General features: G+C 42.8%; 1 protein-coding gene across 1 annotated transcript; it reads right to left on the bottom strand.

Moving 5' to 3' along the window:
- Positions 1–3,532: 3,532 nt before the first annotated feature.
- PNLIPRP1 (pancreatic lipase related protein 1) lies at positions 3,533–19,347 on the bottom strand. Its single transcript, XM_008069676.1, has 13 exons — positions 19,310–19,347; positions 19,124–19,172; positions 18,400–18,554; positions 17,773–17,898; positions 15,711–15,845; positions 14,247–14,355; positions 12,342–12,461; positions 12,124–12,243; positions 10,423–10,541; positions 9,413–9,542; positions 7,149–7,257; positions 6,047–6,214; positions 3,533–3,646 (listed from the first exon to the last, which is right to left on the bottom strand). The coding sequence occupies exons 2-13, from the start codon at positions 19,170–19,172 to the stop codon at positions 3,583–3,585; spliced, it is 1,404 nt and encodes a 467-aa protein (XP_008067867.1). The 5' UTR covers positions 19,310–19,347; the 3' UTR covers positions 3,533–3,582.
- Between the last annotated feature and the right edge of the window lie 786 nt (positions 19,348–20,133).

The raw sequence follows: 20,133 nt of genomic DNA on the forward strand, positions 1-20,133 counted from the left end.
AATTGCTTAGATAGAAAGACTTACAATTCTGAAAAGAATCTGCTTTCCCTCTCTTCTGAGCCTTTGCACCTGTGGTTCCCCCTGCCAAGGGTGTTGCCACATTTTCCCCTCAATCCCCAGTAAGGTCCCTTGAGCTCATTTCTCATTTCTCTTCTTCATTCCAGGTCCCAGATCAAATTAACCTCTGCTCTCAAAGCTTGAGATGATAGATGTCTCTTCTACATTATTAGTTCCAGATCATACTCCCCAAGATTTCTCAGACCTCAGTCAATATGTGAAGTCTCTTTCTAAAATATTCTTACGACCTCTTGGAATATTCCTATTGATCACATTTTATTAAGCAACAGTTCAACAGTAAATTGTCACATCAAAGAGAAAACTTTATTTATATAGCTGGCAAAAATAGATTATCATTGAAATGAAAACACAGAACTAATAATTTCTCAGAGAAGAATTCACCTGGGAGCCTTTCCTGTATCATGGCAGATTGATTGTCACCAGACTGTATGTGGGAATTACATGTGGGCTTTTTAAAAAGGGCTGTGGTTTATGATTGCTCTTCAGTTGGTCAGGGTGGGGCCTGGGATTTCCCTTTTCTTTTTTTTTTCTTTTTTTAAGCTTCCAGGTGATTCTAGTTTGCATCAAGGAGAACACCTGGCATTTCCTGATTGTGTTTTGGCTTAGTGCCTTGGGTTGTGTGTTGGATTGGGTAGGCATGAAGCCAACCTTAGCAAGCACCAGGTCCAGGGACTCCAAAGCTCTTTGTGACTACAACCTTCTGGTAACTTTGAGATCTTTGGCCAGACTGTGACCACACCCCTTTGGTTGCCTTGCTTGTCTTATAGCATGCTGACTTAAAGATAGAGCTTCACATTTCCATGGTGCTGTTGATTCTATTGTTAGAGCCTTAAGACATCAGGAGGAAGGCAGAGCTCAACTACTGCCTTCATTTTATATATGAGAAAGTTATGGCCCAGAGAGGCCTTGTCTGAGGTCATCTGGTTTGACTGGAATCCTGACTGCTAGCTCAGTGCCCTTACCTATTACTTCCAGCCAGACTGGATGTCCATCTGAGCTTCGCCTTAGTAAACTGAATATGGCCTATTTTTGTTGTCCCAATGACTCTAGCCATATGAATTCTGAATGATGCACCATTTTTGTTATTTAAAAAATGAAAACAAAGTCCAATCACACTGGCTCCATGTAGCCCCTTAAATCTTGAAACTTGATCAGATTTGGCCAGGGCCCAAAGACATAGCAAGTCTACTCATAGCAACCCCAGAGAGTTCCAGACCCTCCATCTCCCCAAGTCAGTGTGTTTGGCTGTGGGTCTATGGGACTGAACTTGGACTCCCGAGTGGCATCAAGAAGTAGATGCTAGACAGTCACATTGATCAGTAGTCAAGGTCCACAGTGGTGATCTTGGAACCTGCTGCTCTTTGCCTTCCTGGGAGTTTTCTCCACCTGCATATTTGATAAAAGGACGTAGCTTCCAGGAAAGGAATGTTGGAGGAGAGAGCAGAGGCTGGGCTCAACTCCAGCTCAGGTCTCCATTCTTTGCCTCCCTTGCTTCTGGAGCTTGGTCATCTCTGCCCCGTGGTAGGGACTCAGGTCATCCCAGTTACCCCAAGGTTCAGGGAATGCCTCAGCTGAGTGCTTATGATCATTGAGGAGCCTCTCCAACTGGCTTCCACCCTCCATGGCTGAACACTCTTCTCAATTTCCTCCCTATTTTAAAATTATTTTCCCCCTGCCAGGGGAGGGTGGTGGGATTGGCAGTTGAGGGAAACTGCTAGAGGAAGGAGAGGCACACATCATCAACAAGGGTACCTGCATAATGAATGTTTGTACACCTAACCCTGAATTGTACCCCACATCTTTAAAATAAAAAAAATTATTTTCCCCAAGTCATTATCCATATCTCTTAGCCTAGGTGGGGGCAGGGTACAGTGAGACAGGCTGTCCTTGACCAGGGAGCAAGGCACTCATCCAAGGCCAATGAGCCACACACCTCCATTATACCTCAATTTCATTTACCACCCTCAGATGGCCTTCATCACCTCTTGCCTCCCAGCCTGCAGTCTCTGCAGGACATCTTCCTTCAAGTCTGGGCCTAGAACCCCTCTTGCTCCTTCTCTTTTCTGGGTCACCCTGTCCTGGGATCTACCTTGCTTTTTGTGCCCAGCAGGCAGCACGGCAGTACTTATCCAGGCGCAGCACTCCCTAATACTGCACACTTCTGGAGGGCAGAGTTGGTGTCTTCTGCTTTCTTTTCTCCACAGCGCCTGGCACAGGCTTGGGCCCAGAACTGGCGTGAGATACATGTTTGCAGAATCTAGTTTCATTGATTAAACTCCTTGCCAACACGGAGGTGCTTTGCCTAGAATGTGAGATCACGGCTGGTGTTGGTGAAAATGTAACAGAGAATCACACGGTGGCAGCCCTGGCCTCAGCCTGGGCTGCCACTGTGTTCTCTCTGCTTGCTGCTGCCACCTAAGGACTGGGCGTCCCCTCCTGCCGCCCTTATTTTTCTCACCCCCAACATCACTTTCCCCATGACTTGCGAGGCCCCTTTCTACAGTAGCTCCTTTAATTCTCACAACTCTGAGTTTGTGGGACCCTCTGGGTTCGCTCGCATTCAAGCTGGAAGTTCAGTAGCAGCTTGAAGTGACTGGGTTGATGAGAAACAGAAGCCGGCACCGAGACTGCCATGGAGGGAGGTGGGGCCTGGCGATCCAGAAGGAGAGCCTCTAGGGGTGACCCTCCTAGACGACCATCGGACAGGCTGAGCCACCTTGAGCACCCATCTCCTTCTGGGACCTGTGGGTGAGGTTGTGGCGATGACTGATTGGTTGGGAGCTCCCACAGCTCCAGCTGATTGGCTGACAGGAAAGCCCATCACTGCAGGGGCCACTCCGTGTGCACGCTCAGAAACCGGCCTTGGACTCCTCCACTGTGCCGGCGCCCTGGGGTGATCCTGCCAGACAGAGGGCTCAGAGGCAGCTCTGGCCAAGGGAGGGGGCTGTGGAAGCCCGTCAGCGTTCTGCGCATGTCCCCACCACAAGGCCACCGAGGGGTCCCGTTGCCACCCAATCCTCGCCAGGGCCTTTCCACGATCTCTCAAGGTGGTCAAGATGCGCGCCGGAAGGGAAGAGAAAGTGGGTCCGGGCCCAACCCTCAGTCCTGATGGGGACACCAAGTCAACCTGTGAGTTTGAACATCTTAGCCACCCCCAACTCCCCACCGCAGTTTCCTCACTGTAAGATGAGAGGGGCTAAAGGCTGGCTGAAGCCCCCTGAGCTGAGCCTGCTCCTCCAACCACCAGTGCTGCTTCTAACTGCCACCCCCTCTTGTACAGAGAAGACAGTGGGCACGAGAACCGAGGACGCTGGGGAAAAGTGATGTGTGATAGGAGGTCAGTGGCGAGTAACCCAAGTAGATGGAGATGCTCATGGTATTTTTAATGGTTGGGTTCCCTAATATCCCCACAGACAGCAGCCGGCATCAGAGAGAGATGTGATGAGCCGACGTACATCAGTGGATGTTATTGATGTGAACACAGCAATCATCTTGGCCGGGAGTTTAGCAGGGTGTAAGAGTGAGCAGCACATCTTCTCTCACAGTGTTTTCACTACAGAAGTTGTACCTGTGGAGAAAAATGAGTGCTTCCTTAGCGAACCCCTGTGGCTTTGAGTTAAGCCAAGGTCATGGCCGACTTGCAATTCAAAAGGAATGAGGGGCCCACTAAAGTTGTAGCTTCAACTGGTCACTTGCCAGGAACCAGTTGCTTTGGGGCTTCCAGTCTGGGGCCCAGACAGGTCCTAGGACATGGTTTGTTGTGACTCTGGAGTGGACCCTGTTGCTGGGTCCTGTGTCCAACATGATAGTGGCTTCCGGAGGCAGCAAATCTCCTGTTTCTCGTTTTCCACAGGTATGTGGTGGACCTCAGTAGGTACAGCAGACTCACTTACAGATGGACACTCTTATCCAGTCACTCCACTGAGTTCTTCCTAACTGCAGGCAGCTGTGCTAAATGACTTAGTCATGTGAACTTCATCTTCACTACACGTGTGAGGAGCTATTATTATTAGTTCTGCATTATAGGAGAGGAAACTGAAGCACAGAGGGCTCTCAGCTAACCAGCACAAGAAGAAAGATGCAAGGTCCATCTGATGCTGATACCATGTTTTCTATGGTAAGGTCTCACTTCAAATGCTGTTTTACCTTGTCTTCCAGATCTGGAGTCAGGAAACCTGTCTTTCCCTCTGGACTCCCCACCTCCGGCCCATCTCACCTTCTAGCTGTTATACAGAGCTAGTTAGTTGACCACTCTGAGCTTTCTGAACAAGTCTTCATTTGTAGGAAAGGGCTCCCTCCCACGATTATTGAGAATTCCATGACAATAATGTAACATTACATGGCAGTAAATGTAAACAGTTTTATAACTAACAAAAAAAAAAATCAATGCAGATCTGAATGGTTATTATTATGGTTATTCAAGAACCCCCAGACTTTTCTCAGTCTTCACCACCATTGAGCTCTGAATCTTTACCCTATTTCCTCACATTACCTTCTTTTTTTGTATTTGCTTTTCCTAGAATCCCTAACCTGGCACTCAAGGCCTCTGACTATATTCCCTGCACTTGAACCCTGTCATCTCTCACACCTATGCCTGTTTCCCTGCTCTTGTGCCCTTCCTCTCTCCTACTCACTGCTTCATTTTGGGAGCCACCATATGGGTCCCTCCTCCATCACAGCCTCCAGAGCCCCAGGTCCTCTGCTTTTCTTCTTGGCCATTCTCTTAGTGAGTTTTATTTATAAAATATAACGTGTGTATATATATATACACACACATATGTGTGTATATATATATACACACACACATATATATACTCACACGTTATAGTGTATATGTATATATAATATATATTATATATATTATATTTTAAAGTTTTAAAACAAAGTTTATTAGAGAAAGAAGAGAGAAAAGAAAAGACATACCAGAGTTGTCATGGGTTAAAGAAAATGCCTAGTATATTTTTAAATGATAACTGGGGAACTGATTTTAAAGGCCGAGTAACTTGGATGGGGGCAGGTAGGAGAGGCCTTAGTTGTGCCTCCAACTGGCATATAGGTCCCCACCAACGTAGCCCAGCCTCCTCTGTACTGTGCTCTAGCTGATAGAATCACCTGGTTTTACTTACTGGCTGGCTTGACCAGCCTCTCTGTCCTCCCTTCCTTGTGGAGATAGGCAGAACCTCATCAGGTCATCCAATCTACGAGATGCATCTATGGAGTCAATCCCCATTCTACTCTGCCAAACCCTCCTTCCCACCTGGGGGAATGACATTTCCTGGGGTTTGAATTTGGTGACCTCATCTAACTCCAAACCTGAAGACCATCAGTGACTGAGAGCACTGCATCCTCTTCCCATAAAGTCACAGCAGGAATGTTCTGCTGACCAGACTTGGGGTCTGAGGTTTGGGAGATTGATTGCTCTGGGCACCACCTCTTCTTCCCTCTATCTGCTCGTTTTTCCTACCCAAGACCCTGTGCTTTCTCAGGTCCAAAGCAAGGGAGATCACAGGTTACGATGAAGATTCTGTAAATATTGCCATCTCAGCATTCTCATGTCTCAAATTTTCTATCTATTCCTAAAGTGATATCTTTTCTCTTCTGTTATCCTGAAATATCACTAGTCTTCTCCTTTTTGGAATTTAGCCTCCCTCTAGCTCATACTTATGAACTTGGATTCTTCAGATATTATTTATTTTTATCTTTCTCACATTTATTCATTTCTTTTTTCTTGAAAGTAGGGCCAAATCCCCTGCATGCCCACATGCAGTGCTAAGAACACCCAGTAAAGTACACCCAACAGAAATGTTTTATGCTCTCTGTCAGCTGTTTGTCAGGGGAGAAAGGATCACAGATGAGTAGGCTTTCTTGGTTTTCCTGGCTTAACTGTAACTGACTTTCTAGGGTGAGTTTTCAGTATAACAGTAATCTCTATAGACATCCTTAGGCACAAACCAGCAAAGATACATACACTGTCTTCTCCTCTCCCTTTTGCACGGTGATCTTGGCTGCACCCACTTTGGGGAAGGTTGGATTTACCACATGGTTATTCCAAAGAAATTTGACTTTCTCAATTGTTCCAACATCAAGGTCTGCATCAAACTCAGTGGAATGGGTGGAGCCTGGTTTGATAATCCCCCTTGAAACAGAGAAATAGAAACATTTCTAGTCATAGAAATGAGTTCTAATGACCATATAAGGCCATCCTGCTTTTTTTAAATTTTAGACTAACAAGATTATTTTTCCAAATTAATTTCCAAAGAAAGGATGAAGAAATGAAAAAACCAGCTATATGCCAGCTTCAAACTATTATTTGAGTATTGTTTTTAAAACTCAGGTTAATTTCTCTTCACAATTTTCTTATAGAAAATAACGTAATTTCTTCATATTACTTTATATTTTTTCTAGAAAAAAAATTTTTACAGTAACAAGTTAGCCACATAGTTTAATACAACAAGCATGTGCTATTGTGCTAATCAGAAAACAAGATATCTGAGATAACGTTAGGTTTATTTTTTTTTAAATCTGATCTATTGAGGGAGAAAAAACTAAATACCTGGGTTTATAATAGAGAAAAAATTATTAGCAGAAGTCTGCAATTAACCTCAGTATGTAAAGTAAGTTCAGTCATGCATTGCTTAATGATGAGGATATGTTCTGAGAAATATGTTCTTAGGTGATTTTGTCATTGTGCAAATATCATAGAGTGTACTTACACAAACCAAGACGGTATAACCTACTACACACCTAGACTGTATGGCATAGCAAATACAAACCTGTATGTATAGCATGTTACTCCACTGAATACTGCACACAACTGTAACGCAATGGTAAGTATTTGTGTATCTAAACATATAGAAACATAGAAAAGGTACAGTAAAAATAGGTATTATAATCTTATGGGGGCACTGTCATATATGTAGTCTATTGCTGACCAAAATGTAGTTATGTGATACATGACTGTAATTTAAAATCCACTGATACATAAGGAGATGATAAGCATTCAAGTTAAGTGCATGGTTTGAAGGCTATGTATATCATCAAATGAGTGTAGCACAAAAAGAGAAAATTACCTGAAGATATCGTACTGGCGAGTGTTTCCATTATTTCCAAACAGAGAAACTTTGACCTGACCAGTGGCTGTTCTTCCAGACAGTGTTATGGAAACCCCATATCTCCAGCCTGCACAGAGGATAGAAGAGTTCAATTTATTTACACACAAAGTAGGTGACCCAAATCCCAGATTTCTGTCTCTCCTTACACTGAGGCATCAAAATCCAAGAAATTCTACTTGTTAATCTACAATTCAAATGAGGCATTAAGGAGAAGTAGTAGCCCCCTCTAGACCTGCACTGCCCAGTGAGGGAGTTGCGAATCACATGTGCTGCCTATATGCAAATCCAAAGACAATAAAATTTAAAATTGGTTTCCCAGGTACACTAGCAGTATTGTAAGTGCTAAATTGCCACATGAGGCAAATGGCTATTGTATTGGACAGCACCAGACATGTTCCTCATTGCAGAAAGTTCTGTTGGACATCTCTGCTCCAGAATGACAGGACTATGCGTAATGGTGGAGAGAGAAGAAAGGAAGACTTGTCTCCACATTTGGGAAGGTAGCTTGGGAGTGCAGCCTGGCAAGCACCTCCAGGGCAGGGGCTGTGTAACATCTCTGCATTTCTAGGGCCTCGAACAGTCTCCAGCACAGAGTAGATGCATGGGCAGTTATCACCTAGATGTCTACCTCAAGTGCTGTTCCAGCACCTGTGTGCATATGCACATATACCCACACAAGCGTACACAAACACATATACACAAACTTATATACATGTGCATGCGCACACACACAGATCTATACACACGTAACCACACACACACATAAACACCTACATATACACCCAATGTACGCGTTCATATACATACATACATATGTAAATACATACACACACACATAAACACACCCACACATGTACACACACATCCATAAACACACACACACACTCTTTTCCTAACTCCTATTCATCTTGCACCTCCTCAGAGACATTGTCCATGACCCTCCCTCTGGTCAAGGGCAGGTCCCCTGTTCCATAATAATGTCATAGCAGGAACTACAAAGCCCAACACACTTGCAGTTGCTGGCTCAGTTTCTGTCTTCTTTGCTGGATTATAAATTTCATGAGTAGAGTATCTTGTTCATCCCTGACCCCCAGTGTCTAGCATAGTCTGAGACCCATAAATGTCGGTTGAAAAATAAATGCATGGCTTTTGAATGTTTACCTTGTTATTAAAATATGAGCAAGTATTTCATGCTTGACTTTACCAGTGGGAGAACTGATTGACCAATGTCTTCTTACAAAGTATACACATGTAGTGATGGAAATGATCTGTATCTTGATTTGGAAGTAGTTGCACAACTATTCATTTGTCAAAACTCAGAACTAATACAATAAAAAGGATGAACTTTGCTGAATATAAATTATAACTCAATAAATCTGACTTTTAAAACTATCCAAGATATGTATTATACTCATAAATTTAAATAAGTATATAGCTTCTGTTTTTTCTGGGTCACATGTTATGGAACTATCATAGGGTAGGTTGGTTCCAAGTGGCCCAAACATGCCTGGTTAGAGTTAGGGTTAGGGTTAGGGTAATATATGGACTATCTTATATTCTAGTCCATAATATAAACATACACGCACACACTCATGTATACACATACATATTTAAATACACAGATACATACACACATAAACACACACACACATGCATTCAGCAGGTTTTGGAGAGAAATCACCCCTCCTTTTGATTCTCACACCTACTCCACCAGAGAGGCAGAAGGTATAGACAGAGGGGAAAGTGTAGAATGGAGCTGGGCTTCTTAAGGGTCACAGCTTGCCAAAAGCTGGTACTAGATAAATGTTTGCTGGTTGAGTAGAAGAACAAGCATGTATGACACAATCTTTAAAACTGAAGGAACAATGGACTGTGAAGGGACAATGGTCTGTAAAAATTCAGGGTAGTTAACAAAGACATGCAAATTGCCCATTAATTACACTATTTGCTTACATAAACACATTCTTAATATATGCTTTCATTAATCCCATTAATTACACTATTTGCTTCCACTCATTTCATGACATAGAAATAAAACGGAAGAAATGCAAACTTTGTACATCCACAAAGTTTGAGTCTTAAATGGGATAGTTTGGGTGGATATGTCCTTTTCTAAGACAATCAAAATATACTCACAAGTATTTCAAATTAGAGGCAAGCCCCTTGTTTGTAATAAAAACTATACATTCTTTACCTGGGCAGGCAATGCAAATGCAACTTACGGGCAAAATTGCTGGCTTCTCCTGTGTTCAAGAAGAATTTCTGCTGCTCTTCACTTGTCCTGCCGGCATATTTATCAGCATAGTGACCCATCTGTGGGCACCCTTGATCTGGACAGGGGAAGCACTTGTTCTAATGTGAAGAGATAGAGGGGACTGTAAGATGAACTTGTCTTTTTATGACCAATACATCTGGGGAGAAGACACTTTCAATGTTCCTACAGCTTGAGTGTTCCCATTTGCAACAGGGAGGAAGTTGGAACAGGTAATCTCTAAATGACTTTTATCTAGAGCAGGATTCCCAACACTTAGGCACAACACATTAGAATTTGGGGAGATTTAAAAAATATTGATGCCTGAAACCCAGGTTAGAGCAATTATACCTTTCATGAGTGGTGAGATATTACTCTTTGGGACAAAAAAGCCCTGAATATAGTGTTTGCCAATTTCTGTGTTGTAAATACTCTGACCAATGGCCAATTTCAGGCTACCAACATGGATGTCACGTAATGTGGAGTTGGGAATGGATGCTTACGCTGGCTCTCCTGAGCCAGAATAGGCAGGCTCTACCCTATCATCTTCCATCTCTCCCCTTGTTGCCAGCTTGGCACATAGGACCCCAGCAAACATTTTGCCTTCTTTCTGGTGTGTGAATTCTTTCCTTACACATTCTTCTTCTCTGGCCTTGCCAGAAATGTGCACACCTCTTTTTTTAAACCTGACCATTTCCAAGCCAGATTCAAATGTTGCCTCCTATAGGATGCCTTTCTAGATCACCGTATTGCCTGCTTTCTCTTGATTTCCCAGAGTTTTTCTTTCCCACATGACTCATTTCATCTAGAATTTTAACCACCCCCTGCCCTAAAGTTTTTTGTTTCCCTTTTCTCCTCTACACGATAATAAACTCTGAGGGGCAATGTAAAACACAGACTGAGAAGGCACTGCAAATCCAAATACAACAGGCAGTCCCACAGTGGGTGGTATCCATTGCTCAAGGCAGGTCAATAGCTTACAGATTCAAAGGACTTGTAGGAAGCACAGGGGTATGCAGCAAACCCATCAGGGTTGAGGATGCTGTCCGAGTAATACTTGTAGCTTCTTAGATGATTGCAAGCCACAAAGTCCCGGGTTCCTGGGGAAACAAATGAAGAAGTCTGCACCAGTTGTTGGGGGACTGGCTGGGACAGTTTCTTTGCCTCTGTCTCTCCAATTGTGATGGTTCTAAAGTGGGGCTATATTTTCAGAAATTTAACATAAGTTCAATATCCACCCACAATAATGAAAATTAACATATAGAGAGTGCTTTCTGTGTGTCAAACAATGTTCACTTCATACACATTGTCAATGTTATCATCTTTTTTCCTAGGAGACGGGTACCATATCTTTCCTATTTACATCTATACCTTACCATATTATTCCTATTTTACAGAAAGATCTACTAATTACAGTTAGTTATTGGGAGAGCTGGTAATTAAATCCAAGCCCATCCGGTGCTTGAGCCCATTCTTCTAACCTTTGTATCATCTTGTGTCCCAGGCACTAGGCTACAGGTCCTCAAAGACATGACCAGGTGTGACATGATCACCCAGACATGACAAAGCCAATGCAAGAACATTTTCATGCTGTACTTATGCAAATAAAAAGGAGAATTGAATAACTTTGGGTGACTTTGTGAAAGCACCACTCTCATAGTGTCATGATCTTTCTTGCAACCTTCTTTGGTAGCCTGCAACTCCTGCCAAGTGGCAAATGTCACAGCACACCTGGCCTGTACTTGCTTGGCCAGTGCTAATGGAGAGTTTAGGCTGCCCTATCCATACAAACTTTCAGAAGTCTAAGACAAAGTGCTCATATCTTCATCTTTTTTTCCCTGTTTCCATTTTTTTAAATTAGCCCTTTCATTCTAGGAAGATGTCCTTATTCTTAATATTTGTTTTGATGGCATCCATACTTGTCAAGCCATTTTGATCCAATTCAACAAAACTCTTTACTCATTAGATTTGGTTAGACTACTAGGAATTTTAACTTATGTGGTGCCATATGACAAGTTTGGCTGAAAATTTTATCAGTATGTTGTTTTTTGACTTCATTAGATAGAGATCAAAGCTGTAGAGGAAGGATTCCCTTCATTCCCAGGTGTGCTAGATCAACAATAGAGAATAAACACCTGGAATAGCAGTGTCTGTGCTAACCTTTACCTGTTGTTCCTCATTCCTACTCAATGTAGGTGGGCTATGGCTGTCATTGTGCAAATGGCTTTGCCGTGTAAACCATTGGGAATATTTTATTTCTAGCTACTGAATTAGAGCTCACTACATAAGTTTGAACCATATCACATATTCCTAAGAGATAATTTGCAGAAAAATTCTCTTATAGCTATTATAATCAGGATATTTACTCTTACAGTATTTCCTTTCTCTGTTAACTACCAATTGATTATTGGAGTTATAGTTTTAAGCTACAGTTTTATAATTCTTTGTTGCCTATACACTCCAGGACATCCTCAACAATGTTTTAAGGAAGTACAAAATCAGCAGAGTTGAGATATGACAAATGATATGTAGCTACACTTTTCAGACATGAGGTCCAGAAGGGAGAATTGCATATTTTTTAAAAAGGAATGTTTTCATTCTTAAGATTTGTGATGAAAAGATGCTGCTCGCCCCAGGGAAATGATGCCTTCCCTTTTCCACTTGCCCCCACCACAGTTTTACCTGCCCAGATGCCATCTAGGTCCACAATCTGCGACAGAGCATTCTTCTTGCATCCTGGCATGTCCTGTCCTCCATTGGGGAAGAAGTCAAGATGACCCATCAATTGGTTCGTTCCAAAACCTGAAATGTTTGGAACACCAATGAGCTTTTGTGACGTAGAGCTCTCGTGGTTAAAACACTATCTCACATGCTCACAACTGGAGCACCATGGGTCTCACCCATGAATGGGATCAGGGGAGCGGCATCCGTGTGAATCACATCAACAAAGTCAGCATCGGAGGGATCAAGTCGCACCTCTTCAGGAGTGCCTTCAAAACTTGCTTCAACAGGATCCAACCCTAAAAGAGATGATCAGCATTGCAGAACAATAGGTATGACTGTAGGTGTCAGCGGAACTCAGGAACCCAGGTGTACTGTTGCTTTAGCCTTGCATTGCCCAACTCAAGGGGTGGCATGCCCTGGAGTTGTGCAGTGCTACGGCTTGAGTGCTGAATATGAGAATGTGAAATCTCAAAGTGGCTCATTACAGGAGGACTCTAGTGGCATGGATAGAGGAGAGCAGTTGTGCAAGAAAATTTAGGGGTTTTGCTTGAGCAATAATTTTTTTTTTTTGGTATCAGTCTTCCATTTACTTGTACATCATTGGTCTTCAGCATCCTCTTTCTCTTCCCAAGTTTGAGGAGAAAAGGGGTGAAGCAGTATGGTATCTTAGTTAAAAATACAGATTCTAGGGCCAGGTTGCCTAGCTCCAAATCTTTACTCAGTTACTTTTTGGGAAAGTTGCATGACCTTGAGCAAGTCACTCAACTTTTCTGTGTCTCAGTTTCCCCATTTTATAGAATGAGTAATAATGGCATCTATTTTATATGGTTGCTAAAGATTAAATGAGTTAATAATGTAGCACTTAGCACAGTATTTGTTATATAGGCATGGGTGTATAAGTAAGATATTAATTATTATTACTTTTGACTATATTTCTTTCTTTGCAGGGCTTCTGAATTTGTTAATAGCTGTTGGAAGTTTTGGCTAGAGCAGCTGAAAAAGTTTGAACATGAATATAGTTGTCTGTGGAAAAGAAAAGGGAGATTTCTTAAGCAAATTTGCTTGGAGCCAGGCATGGTGGTTCACACCTGTAATCTTAGCACTTTGGTAGACTTAGGTGGGAGGATCACTTGAGATCAGGATATTGAGACCCATCTCTACACAAAAACATTAAAAATTAGCCATCTGTGGTGTCCTGTTGTCCCAACTACTCGGGTAGCTGAGGTAGGAGGATTGCTTGAACTCAATAGTTCAAGGTTATGGTAAGCTATGAATGTGCCACTGCACTCCTGCCTGGACTACAGAGTGAGATCCAGTCTTTATTAAAAATAAGTAAATACGATCGTAAAAAGAGAGTTACTTGAGCCAAGCATCAGCAAAACCACATCTGAATCTTATATCCATCACTGACTAGTTGTGGCCTTGGGCAAGTTATTTGCTTCCCTGAGCCTGTTTCTTGAGTTTTATGAATTAAGTGAGAAAATATAAAGCACTTTGTGCAGTGTTTGGGATAAGCAGGCACTTAATCTATGCTTGCTCTAATAGCTATAATAGTGTTATTATTATATTATTTAAGATCTATTTTGTTGTTATAATTAAAATGTTTTGCTTGGAATCAAAGGATGCTTTTCACCATAATGGTGGCTAGGTTTCTTCTACCAGCAGAGGCAGTGGGAAACATAATTTTCAGATTTTACTTTCCCTTTGATTTCAAAGAGAAAGGAGGAAGAATTGACAATAGAATGCCTTCCTGATTATGTTTTGCTCATGTTTATACTAGTTCTACTCAGCATTTTCCTGGGTATCTAGTTGTGCTGAGTGACCCACTCGATCAGAACAATTGGACCTAGAGAGGAGAGACCAGGATGGACATGGAAGATGCAAAGGGGAATAAAGCCACCTCTTCCTTGCCGTGATGGCTCATGAGCTTCTTGGGAACTTCCTAAAATGTTCTTTGCAGGCTCCAATCACAGCCAAGGGGACAGTCTCCTTCAGGGCAGCTATAAACTGGGGTGTGTTCTTGCGATCACAATCTAGGGTTACAAGGATCAAAACCTGGGGCTCTGCCCCTGGGGCCTTACCAGTAATCCTGCCCAGGCCTGGAGTCCTGCTGCCTGCCTCTCCAGCTGCGTGGGCTCCCAGGCTATGGCCGATGAGGTGTACTTTGGAAGGCGAGTAGCTGTATTCTGTCTGGAGAGGGGAGATTGTATTTTCAGGACATTTTTGTGCTGTGATTTTTCTAACATGCCAACCTGATGGTATTACTCCTCTGCTAGAAACCTTCCATGCCTCCCACTGACCTCAGGATCAACCCCAAACACATGGCAAGAGCTCAGAGCTTTCCTAAGTCATTATTTTTTCTAAACTTTTCTCCAGTCAAACCCTTTGTTGAACTTTCAGCCCTCATATATGGTCATAGTCTCTCACCTCTGCGCCTAGTTTCTACTGCTCCTCCTGTTGTTGTCCACCCCTCAAGTACTTGCCAGTTAACATCAACATAGCCTAGCCTTCAGCTCTCAACTTAGATGTCTCTCTCAGGAGACCTTCTTGATCACCCCGCACCAGTCTAGATTGGCTGCCGGCCATGTATTCTCATACAGCCTATAATCTTCCCATCAGAACCCTCTAATAGATCACATGGTAATGTGCATTGCAAGTCTTCACTGCAGACTTCTTGAGGGCCTGGGACCTCATGTATCCTCTTCACCTCCTCACACACCCCTGACCCTGTGCTCCAAAAATATTGGTGAACAAACAAATCTAATGTTGATCTCAGAGATGTTCACCCAGAGGTACCTCACTTATTAGTCTACAGCACCTCTTATACAAATACCATGGTTTTTGATTTTTGCAACAGTGCAGAAGTTGGTTCTTTTGTATACTCTTTAACTATAAGACAGAAATGGCTGTTACCTTTACCTAGCACGGAAAATAGTCACACAGAATTAGTAACTTAAAGAATTAAAGACTTAAAGAATTAGCTAAAATAAAAGACCTGGGTAGGAAGAAACAACTGAAATGATTGTGGTAGAAGAAATCAACAGCATCAACAGAACCCACATCAATAGGCCAACGGAGTTGGCACATGCCAATTGCACATATTACCCTTTGGCTTCATTTGGCTATCTCTGGCAATGCCATGTTTTACCCCAAACAGAGCTCACTTGGTGTTATGGGTAGTCCCTGAAGCAAGATGGTCTTGGCCCAAAAGTCAAATCTTCTATTCACCTACTTTATGATATATATATCATAGAGCAGGTGAATATATATGGGTAAACTCATTAACCTTTCTGGGCTTCAGTTTCTTTATCTGGAAACTGAAGGTAATAACAAAAACTCCCACCTCATAACTCATAAGTGTTAACAATTATTCTTTTTTCTTCTACTGATGTGTCATTATTAAGGAACATTTCAGAGTTTTAGAAGTAAGTTCCCTAGAAAAATAATTCCTTCTAATTATCCCTATAACTCTTAGCTGCATCTCAATCCAACAGAGGTCTGCGGGCACTGCTTCCCTCCACACATGGCCCAGCCAGCTGACTCACCGAGAGGATGTTGAGTAACTGGGCCACCTGGGCGCCCACCACCCGCACGTTGTTGGCGGCCTGTGTGTAGGTGGTTTGGGAACCCTTCTTCCAGTCCACACAGATGCAGTTTACCTCCTCCACCTTGAACATGTTCTGGTGTTGGGGAGATACCAAAGTGTTATCACATGGAGGCATAGGAAATCCCATCCAACCAGGGCTCAGAAAGAGTAACTTCTCTCTTTGCCTAGGTGGGGCATGAGATAAACTAGATAGACTGTGTTAGGGAATCCTGTTGTTAATTAGAAATTATCCTTCAGGATGAATGCTATGAGAAAGGCAAATTGATTTCCTCCTAGTTCACAGATTAATTAAAAACTGACCACTCGAGCCGGGCTCGGTGGCTCAGCCTGTAATCCCGTGCCTTTGGGAGGCTGAGGTGAGTGGATTGCCTGAGCCCGTGGGTTCAAGACCCACCTGGGCAGCGAAACCTCATCTCTACAATAAATCAAAAAATCAGCCAGGTATGGTAGCGTGCGCCTGTAATTCCAGCTTCTCGGAAGGTTGAGGCGGAAGGATCGCTGGAGCCCAGCAGGTTGAGGCTGTGGTGGCCGGGAGCAGCCACTGCACTGCAGTCTGGGCAACAGAGTGAGACTCCAACTCAAAAACAAACAAACAAACAAAAACAACAACAACAACAACAACAACAAAACTGGCCACTCTTTGGTTTTCTTCAATCAAATTCAACAAAGTTGATTAGGAGGGGAAAAACAACTATATCATTAAAAGAGTCCCATTTTGAAAAGGAGAGGCCTTAAGTGCAATCTCCAGTGGCCAGTATCTAAATGACCTTATGGATTTGATTGTGAGGAGGGCTTTTAGTTTCTCCTCCCAGCCTGTTGAGCATTTATTGAGCTTTAAAGTGAGAGGGAAGCATCATTATTTCTACAGTCAGCACAACACAGTATTTCATGGAGGAAACACGTACTGCAGGTATTTGAAAAATGAAGCTGCACTGATTTAAAAGAGACTGAAGAATTCTGAAAGGAAAACTTCTTCCTGTTGTCAAAGGAGTTGATATATCCTTAGGAGTTCTGTCAGGAAGTACATATGACCTGCTTGAGTTTAAAATAGGGCCATAAATTTAAAATCCACTTGGAATCATATATGTGGAAACATATAGTATACTAATATGTGTTTTCATATACACAGGGATACTGAGAGGTGTTCCCTCAGGAATTTTATTTTCAAACAATCCTGAAGAATCTTTCACGAGCCTAGATAATTTGGGGTATAAACTATATCTGTACGGTGCTTGTTAATGATAGGACAGAAGGATAGGTGCCAAGAGTAAAATGTCTGGTAAATCAAGGCCAAATGCAGAATGACTTTAATTTTCTGGGTTTGTAATTTTTTCCTGTTGACATTACTGGTTGGCGTTATTAATGTGTATGTGCAGGCTCCTGGGGGTAAATTCTTAGGTGACAGAAAAATAGATTGAACTAGTGTACCTTTAAAGATAAAGGATGATGGTATACTGTGCATATATGTGTGTGCATGTGTGTCTGTATGTGCATGTGTGTACACCAGTGTGCATTCTTCAGTTGCTGTCCTTCTGACCTATATTACATGTAGTGGGGACATTTTCTATTCTGCTTTTTTTAGTAACCCATTATTAGTTCTCCATATCTTAAATACATGGTCATAGCAAAATATCTCTGACTATCAGGGTTGTGGGAAAGACTTCAACAAAAAAAACACAATTCCCAGTTTATGGGAATGCAAAGTACCCTCACCAAAAATGGAAGCAGAAAATATTGAGCCGTGATTTAAACAGAAATGAGATAGTAGGAGTATTTTTCACATAACAAATGCTGTTGCTTTTGGCTACATATGTAGTCTGAAAACATGGAAAGGAATTTTTATTTTTTTTGAAGAGAGGAATTTTAATAGCAGAAAGTTAACTAATATGTAAGGATTTTCTGTTGTTGAGCTTATTTATTGTTAGTGCATAAAGTGAGGTGGGGATGTTTGTGGGAAGCTGTGGCTGCAGCTGGCTGTAGGGAGGAAAGCTGGCTCCTACCTTGCACATGTCTGCCACCCAGCTCTCTTCTCCCTTGTCTATGAAGCCATGGATGATAAACCGGGTCTTCCTGTCTGTTTGAAAATTTGATGCCTCAATCGTTGATGGATCAGAGGGGAGGAGAATCTGTGAAAAACACAGAAGTGCTACATGTCTTTGCAGTCCAGCCCTGCAGGCCCATCTTTCCCCTTCCTCATTTGTGCCTGACCCAATGTCTTGATCTTTCAAAGCTTAGCTCAAAGTCTCCTCTTCTACGGAGCTCACACTGAGCTACGTTTCCCTGTCCCATCACTCCAGTTCAGTAATCACTGCCTGTACTTTGTCTGGATTGTGGGTCAAGGTCTTACCTTTCCCAGAGTTCTTGTTAGATGGTAAGCTCTCTGCTTCAGAACAGAATCACATAACAGCTAGAGGTTCTGGCAACTATGAATCATTCATTCATTCAAGCCAACATTTACTGAATGCCTACTCTGTCTAGGTCTAGTTAGGCCTGGGAAGGATCTGGAGGAATGGGGCAGGGCAGGGCATGATGGAGGAAGAGGGCACAGAGATAAAAAACTCATGGTCTGCAGGATGGATACAGCCTCTCACCCAGTTATAGTGTCATTAAAATGGCAAAGGTCTCACTTGAAAAGTGTTTGGATTTTCATTGGTGTAGAGCAGGAAGCGAGTGCCGATCTTTTCAGGGCTCCAAGGGAGAATTTTCAGGGGCCTGATTGCTGTCCCGGCCCAGGGCTCAGCATCAGAAAAGCACCCGAGGTTCTCATAGCAAATTTCTTTTCCTGCAGAGAAAGGATTAATCTGCTCGAGGATTAGCTTCTGAGGCTGGGCTCTATGGTGTCACTGTTGGCCAGACCTGGTTACTCTCCTGTCCAGGGACAATCTGAAGACAATAGATGTGTCTACCTCTGTCTCTCCCACTCTCTTCTTGCCCCCAGTGCCCACCTGGGACCAGGTCTTTTGAATCCCACAGGGATGCCAATGGTGCCTTCACTTAGAACCACCTTCAAAACTTAACAGTTCTGAGTCCCATCCCTAGGTCTTCTGACATATCCATTTGACTAAATAATGGGCACTGATAGGGCAGTATGTTAAGTCAGGCAGGTATTTAGTGCTTTACCCAGAAAAGTCTGGCCTTGGGTACCCTGGGCATGAAGGTAGGCCAGTGGGAAGATGCTCTGAAGTGGGTCTCCCTCAATCTGCCTGCTCTTTCAGGAATAGTGTCAGCTCCACCGCCTCTCTCTGGGTCCCTGGAGTTGCTGAGAGTTCAACTGTGGCTAAGGCTTTCTCTGGCCAGTGCTAAGATCTTGAGTTTAAGCCATTCCCAAGGGGCAAGTGTGATGTTTCTTACCTTTGGCTGCCCCCAGCAGGAAAAGCGTAATTGTCCAGAGGATCAGCATCTACAACAAAGTCAAATATACTCATCCTCACCGGGCATTCCCAGAGCAATGAGCACAGTGACTGTCAGGACTTAAGACTGTTTGCTTTTTCTCTATTTCACAGCAGGTGGGGAAAAGGAATGGTAAAGGCTGCTTACCCTGTCCAGCGATTCAGGTGTTCCCTCTCACTGAATCCAATATTCAAGCCTTTTGTTTTTTTATACTCCAACCTTATCATTTGGATGCTACTTCAAAAGAAAAAAAAAAAAACAACAGCAGGTGATAGCACATGCTGTGTGCACTTAATAATTTAATCTGCACAAACACACAAAACAAGATTAATAATAGTGTCAAATCTTCCCACAAGTCTGGGAAGATGAAAGAATGCTTGACTAAAGAGGGGAGAAGTCACAAACTTCATACGTATGTAATTATGCATGTACTTGTGAATTGAATGGACTCCGCTTTTCAATTTTCTATTTCATCTAAGTAGTTTACAAGTCTCAGTAAGTACACAGCAGCAAACCCTGATAATGGAGGGTAGTATTTCTCACTTAGAATAGATGGAAGTGTCCCCCATAAAGCAGAAAGTAAAGGAAAGCCTCTTTTAAGGAAATTTCTTCTCTCGCTGTCTCTTTCTCTTTCTCTTTCTTCTCTGGCAGACAACTAATACCTGGGCAAATGAACTTTGGAGACAGATTTGACAGCCTCTGTAATAGCCTGTGACCACAATCCTCCCATTAACTGCTTGTTCTAGTTATATATTGCCTTGTAATGAACCAATCTAAAAACAATGGCAATTATTGCACTATGCCGTTATAATTTCAATAATCGGGTTCAGGAACACCCAGAACCCCATGCCACGTCTGTTGATTTTCCCCAGATCCTCTGAACGGTGCACACCTGAATGTAAGATTCAGCCCCCACGAGGCCATCATGATTTTTTCACAAATCTGCACATCTGTGAGACGCCCAGCATGTT

Source organism: Carlito syrichta, unplaced genomic scaffold (assembly GCF_000164805.1).
Source record: "Carlito syrichta isolate Samal-C Ts95f unplaced genomic scaffold, Tarsius_syrichta-2.0.1 Scaffold312174, whole genome shotgun sequence".
NCBI classification, from domain to species: domain Eukaryota; kingdom Metazoa; phylum Chordata; class Mammalia; order Primates; family Tarsiidae; genus Carlito; species Carlito syrichta.

Bases quoted from the DNA above. Each gene is read 5' to 3' on its own strand.
- PNLIPRP1 (XM_008069676.1), bottom strand. From the start codon at position 19,172: ATGCTGATCCTCTGGACAATTACGCTTTTCCTGCTGGGGGCAGCCAAA. The intron at 14,356-15,710 runs GTGAGTCAGCTG...TCCCCTCTCCAG, and splicing joins AGTTACTCAACATCCTCTCG to ACAGAATACAGCTACTCGCC. The intron at 9,543-10,422 runs GTAAGCTATTGA...TCTTCACATTAG, and splicing joins CCTACAAGTCCTTTGAATCT to AACAAGTGCTTCCCCTGTCC.